This window comes from Tyto alba, unplaced genomic scaffold, assembly GCF_018691265.1.
Source record: "Tyto alba isolate M040663 unplaced genomic scaffold, T.alba_DEE_v4.0 Super-Scaffold_16, whole genome shotgun sequence".
Classification (NCBI taxonomy): Eukaryota; Metazoa; Chordata; class Aves; order Strigiformes; family Tytonidae; genus Tyto; species Tyto alba.
The window spans coordinates 10,972,775-10,991,478 of record NW_024881278.1 but is presented as its reverse complement, the minus strand read 5'-3'; the positions used below and the strand labels follow the sequence as shown (position 1 = coordinate 10,991,478).

Genomic DNA, 18,704 nt, shown 5'->3' with positions numbered 1-18,704 from the left:
TCCCCTGCTAATTCCTAAAATCCATCCCTCAAGCATACTGCGATTGCTACATACAGTCGTACAGCAACTGTCAGTTATGATGAATGGCTAATAGAAGTCCAGGTCAGTGTGCCGGCATATGAACATGAACTTGGAATATTTGCTCCTGAAAATATACACTAGAATATTTTCAACTAGGTATCATATGCACAGAAGTACAATACAATAAGTCCAGTCTAAATAAACTCTAAGTCTTACTTACACTTACTTACAGTTCCTTAAGACTATTAGAAATCTTTATATACTATTGTAGATACAGTTTCCAAAAAGACATGTTCTGGGTAATATTTTAACTTTGTTGGTGTTCAAAACAACCTGAGTTCTGATTTTGCACTAGCTAATACACTACACTAATACATATCATATGTATTGAGTAGTCACACCAACTATTAGACTTCACCTTTTATAAAGTGCATACAAGTATTTTTTACGACTATGGGGCTAAGCCTTTCCCAGATTAAATATCAAATATGGTTTGAGTTTGCTGCTGATGACATAAAAACACTCTCTGAGAGACAAAATTTTACTATGGGATAGGCTCTGAATTAATACTCAGATTTTTAATTTAATAAACAAAAATTATTTACATTTTTTCACCTGGTTATTTTTTCATATCTGCCATCACAACTGTTTTGCATAGCTACTTTTCTTTCAGTTAATTATATGTTTCATTTTCACATTCATCACAATGAAGAAGTAGTTTCCTACACAACTCAATCCATTAGAAATTCAGACAAGACAGAATTGCAGAAAATATCATCAATTAAAATATTGAACGTACATTAGCAGAGGTTCAGAAAAGATAAAGCTTGTCCCTGCTCCCACTAAAAGAGATCAGAGGAATCAACATAGTACGATACAAGTTCTCAGGTTTTCTCCTATTTTTCACTTCTATTAAGTACAACTCTACTACCAGAAATGCTATACACGCTAAAGCTGAATTAATCCCTTGGTTGTGTATCTGCCTACTTACCCTTATGAATTACATGTAAGTTATTTCATTAAGTAAAGTATCACAGATCATCAGATCAATAGTATGAGATCACGACACCATCTAAACTAGCTGCAGCCTAAATGTAATACTATCGCACCATTTCTATCACTGAAAACGTGTGACCATTTCAGGAGTTGTGCACAATTAAATGCAATTTTTCCATTTCTTTCTTTCAACAGATGAGCATTTTAAAGTACATATAGATTGGGATATACTTGTATTATAGTGTTAACCATAGTCTCTGGAACTAAATTTTAGGTATTGAATTTTGTGCGTGCATTTTCTTCTGAAGTTTATTTTGACTTTTAAATGTTTTCCTGAAAAAAAATCTCAACTTTTTTCATAACATTCCTGGCTTTCCTTAATTTATAAAGGAAAATAGCCAATTTATATAAAATATATCAATTGGCATAAACAACATAGCATGTAGTTAAAAAAATGGGTGAGGGACTAGCGTGCTCCAAGATCTCCTCCTGATCTCTGGAGAAGCTTCAAATAAAGCACTTTATTTGAGAGCATAGTCCTTAATCTCACAACTCTCTTCTTACTTTTATTATGAGTCAGTACACAGTGTTACGCCTTTTTATTTAGAAAGGGAAGATTGTTCCTCTCTTAATTTTTCTGAGGCCAAAAAAATAAGTATGCTACAGTGTTTCTCACTGGCATGCTCACTGCAGGCCAGAGGAATAAATGGGAAGGCAGCACCTTCAGAGCTATACCTATAAATCACAGCAACAGCAGCACTGATCAGTTATATCATAAAGCGTAACAAAGAGTGTGTTTAGTGGGTTTAATTTATACCTTTTACAGGTAATGCAGATCTTCATTTATTCCAACAGGAGTTTTCCTCTTTACACCTATGCGTCTCTTTTCTGACTAAGAGCTGATTTGTACTTTGAGGAACAAATGAATTTAACACAGAAACAAATCGCTAGCTGATAAATGATCCCAAGTTCTCAATGTATCCATTACGGGAATCACACTTAAGAAAAAACGCACAGAACACCACACAACAGTGAGTCACACACAACTGTTGATGAAACAAATACTGCCAAATCCTTCTGTAATAATTCATCTTTTTTTCATCCCAAGTCTCTACATTTCTTCAAAATAAGAACTTTGCAAATGCTAAACCAAAGAAATCTAAAATAAAAATTGAAGAGGCTGTTCTATTTATTTATTTTCTGAATAAACAGCAGATGTACCTTCTTATTTGGCACTACTGACACCGCTGACAGGTCACCTCCTAGACTTTCCTCCTTTCCTGGTTCATGTCCACACCCAAGAATTCTTATGAGATACATGCTGGTGAACAAAAACTATTAATTTAATTTAATGACTACCATTGTCTTTAAGCAGTAGTAGAGAGGGAATTATTATCCATGTGTTTATAAAGGTAACAGCAACATGTAAATACTGCTCAGGGAATAAGTAGTTTAACCAGGGTACGGTTAGGCTTCTTTACTCTCCAAAAATCTGTATGCTTCATTGTACATATCTGATGTTCATTTCTTGAACACCGTCTTGACAAGAAATGAATACCATTCATTCAAACATGGTTCCATGTATGAATGAAAACAAAACAAGAAAGGAAGAAATAAAACAGTAGAAGGAATTGTGGCTTGGCTTTTTCATAACCCTTAGAAACATTATCCCTTGAATGTTTTTATATGGCTGCACAAAGCATCTTCAAATCTGTCACTCCCTCCAAAAGCATACATTTTCTCCCTTCATGTCTTGTTGTGCTGCTGGTTTCAACTGTACTTTCAGCTATTCTCTTAATTTCTCTTTCATTTTAGAAGTTTCTCTGTCTTGCTTCTAATGTCACCCTGTACTAAATCACTACTACGCCTAGGAACAAGAATGCTTTTGCAGTGTACTAGAATGGTATTACTCCCCAAGAAAGAGATGGATAGCCCTGGCATAACATAGTGGGTTCTGAAAGCACAACAGGCATCTCCGCAATTCCTTTATATGACATGTGAAAATACAAAGGAACATCTGGCTGCGGCGAAGCCAAGGTGTCAGGCACACTTTTCTCCAAATATGTTATTTCAAAATGATCAAGCATATAACAGCTTCTTCCCTCAGGCAGGCAAAGAGGAATGAAGACTGCAAAGACTGAAAATACTACAGGGAAAGTCTAATCTCAAAAGAAAAAAGTGCTCACTTTCTTCAAGTCCTTCATAAAATAGATGATTTGCTGTTACAAGATCAATAGAAATCGCTTTGTAGTATTTTAAAAGTTGCACAATGAAGCACCATGTGTAACTTAACATAAGATCCATATAATCCCATCTCATAGTATTTTTAAGTCAACTGAAATGTGAAAACTAATTACTTTCACACAAGCTGAACATACACCAATTTAAACACAGTAGACAACATCTTGATCTTGAATCAAAGGATATTTTCTCAAATGAAAATGTCAGGTAGGCATCTAGATAGCTCTGACATTCAATGAAATATAGGAGCCTACTTGTCCTTGATGACCTTCTCCCCTCTTCAGCATACCAAAGCACCTATCTACCATTTACTTTGTGCAATAGGTAGAGTTGTGATTTTTCTTTCAGATATGGGGCTTCAACACACACTTTAGATAAGGAATTGGGCCTGAATAGCAGTGAGTGGTGATTCTAGATTCTCTTCCCACTTTCATTATTAATGACTAAATGTTTACTTTTTGTTCCATTTAAAAAAAAATTTGATCCTTTAAAAGTGTTGAGGAAATAAAATTGTTCTTTTTTGAATAAACCAAGAAGCTTGCTGTGATCATAACCCAACAATAAACTGAAGGACAGTTGACAAAGACTTAAATGATGTAACCACACAGCTTCTGCAGCACATACGCTCCAACATATGGCTTTTCAAATCTCCTTTTACAGTAGAGAATATGCACTTGCTGCACATTCACAGGCCTGTTTGGTGCTAGAGCAAACCATGACTGAATTTTGTCTACCACTTGCAAGGGCACTTGAGGGAAGACACAAACATGTAAACTTAGTGTTTTATGCCCACTTATTCACTTCAAAGAGTCCATTCTGTGTAGCTTCAAGTATTGATTTATGGTTGAAGTCTTTTGGTTTTGAAGTGATGATTTTTTTTTTTTTTTTTTTTTAAGAAAGGTAGGTTTTTCAAATATTTTTCCTGTTGGAATGATGAATTCCATCACTTTTAGACTCACTCTCACCTAAAAAGGGAAAGGGCAGCTAGTTTACCTGTCCAGGATCTGCTGAGTTATCTGTCCTTTCAAAGGGGCACTTTGGGCAAGAGGCAGTTGTATGATGTGACAAGTGGTGCCTTCTGTCTCCACATTCCCTGTACTGATAATCAAGCAAGGCAGAATGATTACAGGCAAAAAAAGGAATTTATGTGTTAGCAAGTCGCTCTTTTGGGAAGTAATACAGGAACTGATCTTTTCAGCCCAATTCTACACTGCTTTCACAGTATCTTCCCTGAATATTCCATTAAAAGTATTAAAAAAAAGTTATGACCAGCACCAAAATACTGGCACTGTGGGTTTTCCTTAGTCATTCTTATTGGCATATAGGACATGTTGTAATTATTTGTCAAGAGAATTTAACTTTGAAGGTATTTCCTCCTTTGGCCAATATTGTTCTTTTTACATTTCATTCCATCACTGAACCCTAATCCACACTGACAGAGAAAGAGGCAGTGAGGATTAAGAGGTACTAGAGAGAATTAACAGTCTATGGGTGCACCAGGAGGAGCACCTTACAGATTTCTCTTGCCACCAATTTGTAGAATTGGTACTTCTGTAGGGAAGTCCACACTGGAGATACACTTGTTGCTTCACCTTTCTCCAAGTCTCCTGATTCCATCACACTACTCCTAACCATGCTACTCTCATAACTGCATTGAAGACTTTCTGCTCTTGGTGTAAACATCCTCCCATCTAGAAACTTCTTCTCATGCTATTGCTCTGCTGCTCACCATTTTACACCTCAGCTCTGCTGGATGTGCTCTCCACTTCTGCACTCACCTCTTGGTACTCAGTTTTCATTTCTATTACAGTTTTTGGCTCTGTTCAGAATTACTCAATGGTTATGAAAACATGCCTATGTTTCACAAGCAAGTAAAGCTGTGTGACAGAAAGTGTGAGGGTGAAACAGCAACGACATGACAATGTCCTCAGCAGTTAAAGTTTTCAACAGACAAAAGTAGATACTCAAAAGGTAAGTGCTCAAGTCTGAACACAGCCCTAGATTTCTCCAGGTTAAAATCCATTATTTTCCAAACAATCCCATTCTCAAATGACATGTATTCTCAACAAGAAACAGTTACAGAAAAACATTTAACCTTTTCTTGACAATAACAATTCTCAGATTCCCAGCCAGTCTTTGCTTTTTTCTCCCCTGAAGACTAGATGGAAAGCACTGGCATTGAAAAAGATTAAACAGATTTAAAGCCAAAGCAGTCTGCTTGTCCAATGGACTGTGAGGAAAGACGGTGATGCATGTTAAATGGTAAATAATAAAATCTAATTGCCATATAAATGTGCGTGGTAATCTATCCCACAGAATTGATGCTTTGGGCAAGATTCTCCACATAAAGCTATCAAAAAGCTGAGAGGTTAAACATTTTCATTTGGAATGTAGGTTTGCAGAGGGAAACTTTTATATAATATTACCAACCTCTTGATCAAGACAATCACCTCTGGACTCCAAGGATATTGCACAAAGCAGCTCTTTTGTGAAAAGGACTGCTCAGTCCGAATAACAAGATCCATGAGGATGGCATGCTCATACCCACGGCAGCACATTTTGAAAAAAAAATTAGGACATGCTTCTTGGCTGAGGATTCAGTGGGATGTATTTACACTAAATATGCAGATTTTATTTGTAAGTTTTAAGAGCATATATGTTTCCTGTATTATCCTTAGCATAACTTTTACTCAGTATTTCAGAAGAGCTTGAAAGAGATTCCACAGTCAGCAACAGTAATAACTTGCATGCCAAACAGCTGTAGGAATGTAGGTAAATCTATAACATTTGCATGTAAGAGACTGAAAAGAGCAGGGGAGAAGCAGCAGAAAGCAAAAACTTCCTGTCACCATGGATTGATCTGAAAGACTACTGCAAGGTTGTTGTCTTCACAGAGGTCAGCACAAGTACTGGAGTATTTTCTTTAATTTTTATTTAACACAGAAGTACTGGAATAGATTTTTATTTTTTTCCCCATCTCATAATTTTGGAAGTTTGGATACAATTTCTGAAGGCTTAGCATTGCCAAAACTATTTTCAGCCTGGTAGTCAGAATAGATGTTTAGAAGCAATATGCGCCAAGTTGCAAGGAAAGGAGGATAAAGGAATTTGCATTAGACCAGGTTGTACAATCACTATTTTTAATCTGCCCGTATACCTTTACTACACAGAAAATCTCAAAGAGTAGCTCTCAGTTAAGTCACTTATTTTTCCCTCTGTACAAAGATTGCTTTCCCAACACTATCAGGAAGACAACAGCTGCATTTACCATTGTCTATTCCAACAGGTCACATTAGGAAGATCTATTTACTGTTGACAGTATTTGGAACTCTGAATTTGGAACACAACATTATTTCTGCATGAAGAGTTCACAGCCCACTGGCAAGGTCATTACGATTAGCTCATGCATGTTTATTTGAAAAATTTAAGCATTAATACTAATTCGTTTATACAAAATTGCTTTTTTATATATAATACTTTTCTGTGCTTCTTAAATCTTTGTTTTACAGTAATAGAAATATGAAGGATTACTGTGATTTATAGAGACCTTGTAATATAGAGAAGAAGATGTAATGTAGCAAAAATAATAATGAGCTCAATATGAAACAACAGGGACAACTATATGAAATCGAAATTATTTCAATTTCCATTGCTGGAACAGGAAATCTTCTTTATGATCAAGACTAATTTAGTTCAATTTTGCATAGTATGAATAACCTACTTTGACAGGGAAATGAAATATCAATAGATTAAGTGAGTACTACGAATCATCAATGCATATGCCAGGCTAGTAGATCTACTGATAAATTAGTTAATTGCATTAAAAGTTTACAAGGATGAATTAATTGACAAGTGAGTCTGTGTACATGGAAGAAGTATATTTTAGTGCATTTGTAAAACCACTGATGTGATTCTAGAAATTAATGTGGTAACTTTTCTTTCAGATGCTTCAGACTAGGCTGTTTTCACACTATTGGAGAAAACGGCAAATGAGAAAGAAAATATATATAGCAAAAACAGCCATATCTCACAAAGGAATAGAGGAAGCCAGAGGCCAGCGAAGAGCTGCAGAAATAAAAGTAAAACACACAACAAGATATCTACACAGGTTTTTTAAAACCAAGGAAATTGATTTTGATGTATGCTCTAAACTGAATAGCATTTTTTGAGGATGCAGTGATATAACATCACAGTAATAACGTATGACTTAAAATGGTGTTGTGGTTTGGGCCTGATCAGCAACCAACCACCGCAGTTAACCAATCCCCAGCCCGTTCCCGGCCAGCGACCCCGAGATACCAAGATCCCACAATCGCAATCCCGGAAGCGAGAGAGAGAGAGAGAGAGAGCTCCTTCCCAATCACCCCTCCTCTATACAGTGAGCATGACGTTCCATGGTATGGAATATTTCACTGGCCAGTTAGGGTCAGGTTCTCTGTCTGTGCTCCCTCCCTGCTCCCTGTGCCCTTGCGCACGGGCAGGACATGGGGAGTCGGAGAGTCCTTGGAGTCTCGGCAGCAGCTGAAAACACCAGTGTGCTATCGGCATTCTTCCCATACCAAACCCAAAGCTAAATCCAAAACACAGCACTCATCTAGTCCCTGAAAAGGAATATTAACCCTATTTCAGCCCAAACCAAGACAAATGGACTCTAAAATTGACATTTGGGAAGGCCATATGGAAGAGGATAACAGTGAGACAAGTTGAAAGTATGAATGCCAATTCAAAAAAGCAGGTCCTAAAAATGTATGAAGTGATGCACAGGCAGTAAAAATTACACCATAAATGTTGAGTTGGGTAGGGTTTTTTTTGCGATGGTGCTTTCCTTTTAAAAAGAAAACATAGTTAACTCAATATCAAAATTAGGATTACTGCATAGGGATCACTGGGAGATACAGCATAACTAAAAAGTTTGGAATAGGATGGGATACTGAAGTACTGAAATGATCAATTCCAAGGAAAGTTTTTAGCTACTTATTGTTAAATCTAAAAGAACAGCAGCATTCCTTAGCTTTTCATTTTGTAAGAGTGTGATATTTCAACTTTTCATTTCAATTTATAAACAATTAAAATGCTAAAATATTTTAATTTTCTGACAGATCTTCCAATAGAGTTCTGCATGGGGTTTTGTAGGTTTTTTAATGTTTCCTGTTTAAAGAAAGTGGATGAAAACTTTGGGGATTAAAATAATGACTATATGTATAAGAGAGAAGCAAAAAGAAAATTAAACCCTAGCAAGTAAGCGGAGACAACGCTATGCTTGAGGATATTCCTCCTCCTCAAAAGCAGATCATGTGTATTCAAATATTTATAAAAGAAATTTCTGGTGGAACTACCATTTCCCACACCACAGGAAGAAAATGTGGAGAGGGAAGTGACATTACAGATGCTGTAATACCCACATTCTGAACAAAGGAGACCTCTTTTCCTTAACAACAATGAAGAACAAGAGCACAAGTCAAATTCTACTTTCACTTGCATTTTTATGTCCCTTTGAGGCTACTCAGACCACTCAGACCGTAAGAGCACAGCAATGAGTACAGCAAGCAAGAACACACCCCCACCCAAATATTTCAGTCTGTGAAGGCCCTGAATTGTAGCCATGCTAACCATCTGAGCTATACTGAAAGCAGGACAAGGAATCTGCGCTTATGAAATACATAAAAGGAAATTTGCTGTGTAAGTGAATGTTGGCAGGCTTGAGCTGCATTGCCTTTGCTGTCAAGTCTCATTTTTCTTCACAGGTTATCTGCTAGATCTGCACCCAGGTACACTTTGTTAATTTTCTTTGCTAGCAAAAATAACAGTTCTTGGAATCCAAACACGGAACTGTTTTCAATCATCGGTTTGTCTCTAGTTTCTAATTTACTCATCTAATTACAGCAATAATTAGGCTGGAGAATTTAATATAAGTGTTTCCACAGGTACCCACTCCAATCCACTGAAGTTGTACCAGAGGTTATGCAGGGAACCTATGTCTGTAATAATGAACTTTCTATGTTATATAGCCAAATCCTACACCTAAAAGGAAATGTAGAGTGGAAATTCTCTCCCAACTATCATGAAACTGTCTGCTTTCCTAGACAACTGGCATGCTGTGCAGGCTCTACAACACAATCTGTGTCATATCTTCGCACCAAATTCACTGTATTTGCAAAAAACTGCATATATGTGATTTATCTTTCCAGGATTAGCTTGGATTTCATCATCTGAAATCTGGTAACTCTACAATTACTCAGAAAGGCTGAGGAGTCCATATTATCTGTACACATTTATATTTCTCCTAATGCCAACTCTGGTTAAACAGAATTATTGATATCACTAGCAGGAAGTATAATTTTGAATTCACTTTGTTGCTAGGGCTGAAATATTATAGGGCAATGAATTAACCATAGCTGCTTGTATCAGTAAAGTGTATAGAGTGTTTTAGTATAACAGAGATGTGTTATCATAAGAAACACTGACATAAAATAGAAAAGAACAAGCTACAGGAAAGCATTTCAACCGAATACAAAGGAAGAAAAAACAATAATGAAAGGCAATTTTTTCTCATTTTTAGCCTGCTGGCTAAAATGTATCAGCTTGAACTCCACCAAAAATCCAACAAAAATTCTCATGACAGGTGCTGTGCCATGTTTAAGGGAAGCTGACTGAGCAAAATAAAATAGAACACAGTAAAAAAATAAAATGAAACAGACTACTATGAGAAGGCAGAGGTTGAGGACCTGTGTGCACTAGACCAGTTTGAGAAAGATGCTTACAATATATTACTGTACTGAATATGTCACTCTTGTTATTTTACTAGCCGCATTTCCTGGGTGGTGAATTACAGAAAATCAGTATCTAATATAATTCACCTTCCTTGCTTCAAGTCTCAGTATATTTTTTGATGCTTTTCAGTTTTTTTCAAATGGAATTCAAGGTTAGAAAATGCACCAGCTATGGATACAGTTTTACTTCAAAAGGGTAAAGCAAAAGTAGAATTTTCAAAGTGAAGAAAACAAAGGAATGTTGGATTTTATAGGTTATCCTCGCTGATGAGCTTTCTCAGTGAATGCACTAAGCAGTGCATTTAGTGAAATAACAGTGCCCTCTAGTGCCTTCATTAAGTACACTGTTCAAACATTTTTCTTAAATAAAGCAACATAATAACAAAACACCACATTAAGTTTGAAAAAGATGTAGAATAAAATGACTGTTCACTTAGTTATCAGTTCTTAGCAGGATTAGTTTTCCTACTCATATCTAATATACTGATTAAGTACATATACATACATACACATATGCATAAATAGTACTTATTATTGCAAAAAATGTGAAAGAACAAGGTGGATGCTTTCTCTACAACGTCAGAAATAACGCTGAAATACTACATTGTCTCAATTAACATTGACCATATTTACAAGAATGCAAAAATAAGAAATAACATGGAACAAATTTCAAACACAATTTTGAGAACAAAGAGCCACATCCAAAAAGCTTTAATTTATAAACCAAGCATTTCTAATAAAGAATATCTCATTGAAAGTCATGACGTATCAAGATACAGTTTTCACAGTCTTTCTTACAATCTTAATAGCACTTTCAAGTGAAGCAAACATGTAAAATATCACAAAATCCAGACTAATTACTAAGGTCACCTCATTATCTGTGACTCAGAGGTAGTTAAAAGAAAATCCAGCAAGAAATAAGCTCTTGATGGAATATTAATATCTACTTTGAACATTCGTGCTTTTAAAATACTAAGTTTTCTTTGACTACTACAAAATTTTGTTTTTCCTAACAAGAATTTTTGTAAAGAATGTTAAAATACACGACACTTTCTCACATGACCAAAACATATTTCTTATGTCTGCTTAGGTAGGAGGTATTTAAAAAGTATACTAATACATATTTCAAAGAGATATTTTCCTCTGATGCAAGTTAGCTTTTCAGAAGCCCATCCTTACAACTGATTACTATTACTTATTTTACAGTGTTCATATATGTCAGTTTGGTTTATAAAAATGGATCTTATGAATCTAGCTGGACCTATAAAATGTCAGTTTAGACCTATAAAACAAAGTTTATCCTACCCTGCAATTGAAATTATAACACATTACATATTTAGGTGAATATGTTTATCATTCAATATATCGGGCTACTTCCATTTATAACTGATTCACTGGAGGACTGCCGCAAAAGATCGCTTTGCCTTCAAGATATTTCACGATATCAAAATATTGCATTACATTTATTTTCCCAACAAAAGGTAGGGTTTATGTGGAATACTGAACAGTGGGGAACAGGCCAAAGTGTTCCCCAAATCTCTAACATATAAGAGCAGCAGTTCTACAAAGCCTTTGTAGTCATACTGTAAAGTTTGGGCTGTGGTTTCTGCATGCCAATTATATAACTTATGTTCATGTAAAAATCAAGCTTTTTTCATTGACATTTTAGAGCTCCTTTAGTTCCCCAATTATCTTTTGGTATATATGGGCCACCCTGTGTTCTTACCACTTCCTACTTTTTTTCCTGTGGCATTTTCACACATTTAAAGTTGTACCTAAATGTGCAGAACTACTACTAAACTGGCATTGTCAACCTAACATAAAGAAGATGTCATCTTTTGTGATCATATTATTATAAAATAAAACACTTCATATGGGATTAAAAAATTACACTGTACTTTACATACATGGTTTATTCGGGTTATCATTCTGTAATGACTCTCACTGTAGGTTATACAGGAATTACTATACTTACTTTTGAGATCTAAATTTCTGGCTCCTGCTGTGCTCTGTGTTGTGATTTTATTGTCAATCTTTACAGTGTGGAGATTGTTGGTATCCCTTGATATCATCACATTATGCCACTGGTTGTCATTCAGAGGTTTATTGGAACTTCCTTTGATGAGATTTGCACCATTTCCCAAGTCAAACACATAGTGTAAATACCTGGGAAAAGAGAAAAAATTGGAAAAGTTTCCTTTTTCTTTACATAGCAAGGGGGCACTAATTAATATGTCTAATATTTCCTATTTCCTTGTCCTCCTCAGTACTGCTGGTAAAACCAGAAGGCAACAATGAAGCCCAGATGGGGAAGCAACCTTAATTCAGAGGAATCACCATTCATTTAGACGAGCTGAGACGCAGTCCCAAGTTTCTGGAAAGCAATGCGCATTCCATGTACCAACACACACATGCATACATACATAGAGAGAGAAGAACAAGAAGTACAAACTAGTACTTCTTTGTGGTAAGCACTATAGAAGTTATACCTATTATTTATTTTCATATTTTTCAGGCATCTAGCTTCACCTGAAAGAAAGAGTCACAATAAAGCATAAGAAGTTTAACATGAAGAAACATCCATCAATCATATAAGTCCATTCAGATAAAAATTTGTATCCTAAACTTTCCCTTGTATTTCTCCTGTATATACATTTGGAATAGACTGTTTCTGTCATTATGCTAATCCATACATACCCTTTTACTAATTCAACCACAATGAAATCATTTCCATCGCCACTGTTATAAAGTATCAATCCATCCAGAGAAGTTGTTTTGAACTGGAAAAAAAGGTGCATAGATGTATATGCTTGTAGCGTGGCCAATGCAACATAACTTGCTTTTGTTTTAAAGGTTACAGGGTCTGCTATGATGTTCCTGAACCCAAATCTTGCATTTAGCTCACAATAATCGATGTCTCCATTTTTACATAAGTCAATGTATGCCATGCCATTAAATGTAAGACTCTGTAGATGCCCAATGAAATTAGAAGGCACAGAAGACAGGTAGCGCCGTTCTGTTATTATTCCTGTTTCTATGTTGTGGAATTCCAGTCGTGTGTGGTCACCAGCCATTTGACCTTTAAATAGTAATAAGAAAACACACGTTAGTATCTGAAATGGGAGGTCAAAAAGCACATCATGTAATTAAGTATCTGCATAAATTTAGTACTTTTCAGAATGTGCAAGGCCAATTCTTGGCTCCAAAGAGGATTTTTCTAAATTGACCTAAACTCTTGGTAAACCCGTGGGAGCCTTTCCACTGAGTTCAGTATGTTTGGATAAGGCCAACAAGCAACATTTCTAAAGTGAAACACAATACCACAGTATATCGAAATACCTTGCTTTGGTTACACTTAATCAGACACAGGTTTTTACTATAAGCAAGTGCAATTAATTAACACAACATGAAGATCACAAAGGCAAATCTCAGAGCTAAAACTATATTAGAGTTTCATGGAAGAGGAACATAACAGTTTGGGGGATATTATTCCATGTGTTTTGCTTAAAAGTGCATGATTTGGAAAGAGGAAGGCAGGATTCCTGTTTAAGCTGTTTTAGGTACATTAATGCTGGCCTTGTTGCAAAACCCTGTGCTGCAAGGGTGGACAGAGCCTTCTTTGAAAGCAACTAGCTTTGTACCTTGGGGATAAACTGTGGGAGAAGTGGGAAGAGCCTAAGAGATGGATGAAGCAGAAAGGGTGTATGCTAGTATCTTGTAATCCTGAAAATAGCAAGGGAATTGCTTACATCAGAAAGGTGGCCAAAACCAAGCCTCACAGCTACCTTTGAGTCTTTCTTTGTCATGCAAAGACTCCTGCACAGCACAAAGTCTGAAATGTGATGACTGTATGGGTAATCTTAAAGAAAAGATCAACACTGCCAGGGTACACTGTGTATAGGTGAGATAAGTTTTTAAGATAATTATTACATACCTTACCCAGCACATCAAAATTTTGTCCACTGAAGAGTTTCCTTTTCTAATGGAGCTTAAATTTTTTTTTACCATGATTATTTTAAAGAAATAGGGCAGTACTACCACAAGGCTGATTCATGGTCACATTGTGTGGGTATGATGACAAAACAGCTTTTTATTAGTAATCAATTTTATGCACCTTTTGCAAACTGTGGCCTAGATTTCCCAGTTCCTTAGCCGTTTCATGTCTCTCATGGAGTACAAAGAAGGTGAACAACAGACCTAGCCAAGCCAAAATAAATACTGGCATAAAACTGTTCTGTAATATGAGTTCCCACAGTTGCAGTATAAAGCTGTTGACAGGTCAAGTTCCCTCTGTCCTTCCCTGAACATACTATTCCAAGAGGAGAGTGTGAGCTCTGACCCAGGCGGGACATGTTTAGCAGTGGTACAGAAAGCCCTGAGGCAGGCTTAAACAGCTGTACCTTTATAAGTTTTATAAGAAAGTGTCTGTGTACACATGTGTGAACAGGGAAAAGGGCTTTGCCCAGGGAGATGGATTCACAAACAGGTTAAGTCACAGCACTGAGATACAAATACAAGCATCAGTGAAGTCACAGTGAAAATAGGTCTGCAAGCTTTAACACTTTTCAGACCACACACGCACACAAATTGCTCTAATAATTTATGATAAATATTTACAAGGATCTTGCTTAGCTTCAGGATGCATTCTACGTAAGAAATTACTTTACTGATGTCATTGAACACCATCATCATCTGGGATCTGCAGTCATAAGGCTAAGTACTGCAAGAGGCACCTTAATCCCCAAGGACAGTCTTCCTGATGTTCTTGTTTCTAAACATCAGTTCTGAAGATACTACTTCCCCTGCTGTATTAAGCAACGGTGGGTTCTTCCTTGCAGTAATGAGTCAGGGAAATGTCTTGAAAAACGCCAAATTTGTAACTTTTTGCAAGGCCAAGAGCTATATGTTGGATCATAGCCAGAGAGCTGAAGATCATGTTTTAGAGAGGAACATTACATATTCCAATCTTACATCACTTCAGATGGCATTGTATAAATGTCATGGAAAAAATCCACTAAGCTTTGGCCTGTAGTACAGCAATCTCACTGTATTCACTACCTTAAATGTATTTCTTTCTTAAGCATAGTAATAAAATAGCTCCAGAATCTGGGCTCATATCCCAAATCTCCCTCTAACATTTCAGTTATACAAACATGCTAACAGGACTTGAGACTTCACATAATGCTCCACAGTATTTGCAACTACAGCAATGAAGAAAAAGAGACTGCAGTTTGCTCTTACAAGGTTGGGGGGGTTGTTTTTGTTTATTGGTTTGGTTTGTTGTTTTTCTGGTTTGTTTGTTTAACTTGTCAGGTTGGTGCACAAAATGCATTGCTCGTTGCAGTGCTATAAGACATCATATAAAAGGCCAAGTGAACTTGTGTTCATAACCATAAGCTAGGTATCCTTTCCATTATCCAACTGTAGTGACCTCCTTTGGTCCACTTTTATTTTCTGTACATTTCCAGAAAACAAAGTGCATCAGGGCTGCAAGTATTTAACCTCTTCTATTAGTAACATTTTCAAAACTACCTCTATAACTTCCAATGAAAGCCAGTTCTCATTCTGCAAGATATTATTTATCCATGCACAAATTATGCATTTGTCAAAGATAACTAAGCTCTATCCATGGATGAATAGGTGATATTTTATAACCTGTAAAAAATGGAAAGTCAAGTTGAATTATATAATGGATTCCTTCCCAGCTTAAGCTTCCTGGATCTGACAGGTTTTTTTTTCATATATGTCACAGAAAATACAATCAAAAAAGCAAAACAGTGTGTGGTGAGGGAAAAATGGGATTTTTAGGTAGAAGTCTGGTTTTCCACGTGCTCCCTATAAGTTTATTATAATCTTTCACATTAATAACTACGGGGTTATATTTTAACCATATTTCTGATTGTTGGGACGTCTCAATAAAATGTTTTAAGCAGTTTAGACGAGAGCACTCCAATCTGATATGGCAATTCTTCCACTACCCCTTTAGGAAATTCAAAGGTACTACACATTAAATTGCACTGCGAACATTTGAAACTTAGGCTCATGAAGTCTTCGGCAACACAATGTGTTGCAACAAAAAAGAGAAAAAAAGTCACAGTGCTACATGGCAGTAAAGAATTTCCATGTAGAAAATGTAATATTCCTATGTCTAACTGCAGATTTCCCATGTTATCAGACTTTCAAGTTCCCTCTAGCTCCTTCTTTTTTGTCAGTTCCCTCCTCACTGGTGGTGGAGGCCACAGACTGGCCACACAGCTTCCTGCAGGGAGTTTAGGAAGACTTTTTCCCTACAAAATACTGGGATGACTTCCTCCCATTGGATGAATAACATTAAACGTCTGTGTATTATTCAAATGTAGGCAACTTCCAGCTTGAAGAACCTAGAGGGACTTTGAGTCAACTGGCCAGCTTCTGATACAGGTACTGGCATGTGGAAAGAATGTAAGTCTTGCTCCAGAAAGTTGGGCCCACAGTCAACGCTCTTGCTTGATCAGAAAACAACTGAAAAGACTCACTGGCTTTAACATAGAATAGAAGAGTTCAGTTGGAAAGGACCTACAACGATGACCTAGTCCAGCTGCCTGACCACTTCACAGCTGAGCAAAAAGTTAAAGCACATTATTAAGGGCATTGTCCAAATGCATCTTAAACACTTGGAGGCTTGGAGCATTGACCACCTCTCTAGGAAGCCTGTTCCAGTGTCTCAGCTATTTCCCAAGACCATGACACTTGATCGTAACTACATTTATCTGTGATGGAGAGTGATCACAAGAACTTACACTCCTGCATTCTTTACCTATTACTTCATCTGTCTAGACTAAATATGATGGAAGCCTCCTGTTTTCATCTTAATCCTTCATATATATTTTGAACATTTCTGAAACTGTGCTGAGCAGCTGGGACTGAACCCAAAGATGAAAAGAGTATTTATTGGTGGTATTGTAACCTGTAGTATTTGTAAATAAGAAATATACTATGAGGAGCCCAGGAAATGTGCATGTGGTTCTAGATGCTATATTTTATTCAGATCTAAATAGCTTCCTCTAACTAGAAAATGTCCCCAAAGTAGCTTTATTATTTAAGTTGCAGTTGAAACAGCAGGATGATGATATCTTTCAGTATAGTTCTTCCAATACTATATATTTGTCTTCACAAAGAAAATAACTGGCTTAGACCATCTGTTTTCTTGGCAGAATGAACAAAAGCATCATTACAGACTAAATTTTTGCTTCACCTCTGGAAGTTCTATTGGTGATATCTAATTCTAGAAAATATGTTCTTGCAACTATATGAATTCATAGCAAATATCTTTCTACCAGTGGTACAGTGTTCTGCTGAGGTGAAAAGGGACTACTAAAGAATGTGCTTTCCTTTTAAAAACCCATTAACATTGTTACAATTTTAACAAAGCTTAGAACTAATGATAAAAGCTAGTTAATACTAAATGAAAACAAAGGAAAATACTAAATAGCTAACACAAATTTAGTCACATTGTATTGTGCAAGTAATCAGGGCCAGAAGCCAGGTCTGTTGCTATTAACAACATATACATAAACCTTATCTTTAACAGAACAAAACTAAAGTATATTCTCTATTATAATTTCTGATAATATATACATAGAAATATATTTCTAACATCTGCCAACACTGATGTCATGTTTTCTCTCCCATCGCAACTGCTAGTTTAGTATTTGAGAAAAACCTTTTGTTTAACATTTAATTGAGGACAGCTGACACAAGATTTAAAACACAACAGACTGTCCTTCAACATTTATGAAATTCTTTCTTACAGCAATGGCTTAGAGTTTAACTTTAGCAAATTTAGTGTATTGCCAAAAGCATTTTACTTGCCTTCTCATTAGTGATGTATCAAATGACTTTTCTCCAATTACTGTATAAAAATATTAAGTCAGCATGAAGGTTAATTCCAATAATAATGTTAGAGTAACATTAATATCAAACGCAATAACTCACTTGTAGTACCAGTATTTCAAGAAGCATAGCATGGATTTTGGATCTTACTCAAGAAAAGAAAAAAGCATCTGTTGCTTTCAGATAAAGGCATTTTACTTCTGTCGTTTTTTGTTTTGTGTTTCCCCCCAGTAACACAGAGTCACAATGACACACTACCTGTCATGGCCTGCTGGTCATCCACCATTAACTTTAAACTTTTTCCTCGTCGAACCACACGCACTGTGTGCCACTCATTATCATTGAGGTTATAGCCAGCAAAAAGTGTTTCTGGACCTTTGCCTGTAGAATATGCCAAACAGTCATTATGCAATCTTTAAATCAGTTTACATGTGAACCTCACAGAGAAAGAGAGAGAGAGACAGAGAGACTGGCTGGGCAAATGTTAAAACTCACCAAAAGTCACATTAAGCATGAAAATTATGAAGTATAAGCAAACCTCAAAATATAGAGCTACTATGTTGAAATACTTCTACAGTATGTTTAACTACATAAATGTTTTGTATATGCACATTTAATGAACCAGGTTGTCATAAATAGGCACAGTCAACATCGATTTAGTTATGCACTTTCCAGTCATATACAAACCTTTGAGAAATGGGATTGCTGCAGCCAGAACTTCAGCATGTGTTTACAAGACTGGATTTTTGTTCCTTCATTAAAAATAGTTTGGGGGAAAGGTACAAGTGGTAAATGTGTGTGGAT

General features: G+C 36.2%; 1 protein-coding gene across 32 annotated transcripts in view; it reads right to left on the bottom strand.

The window, feature by feature from the left end:
• Positions 1-18,704, bottom strand: part of NRXN1 (neurexin 1) — a 722,710-nt gene that overhangs the window by 367,819 nt on the left and 336,187 nt on the right. For all 32 annotated transcript variants that reach the window (XM_042789877.1, XM_042789881.1, XM_042789898.1 and 29 more), the window contains 3 exons: positions 18,159-18,281; positions 12,726-13,107; positions 12,004-12,194 (listed from right to left, as the gene is read on the bottom strand). In XM_042789877.1, coding sequence (XP_042645811.1) covers positions 12,004-12,194; positions 12,726-13,107; positions 18,159-18,281 — 696 coding nt within the window. The remainder of the gene's footprint in view (positions 1-12,003; positions 12,195-12,725; positions 13,108-18,158; positions 18,282-18,704) is intronic.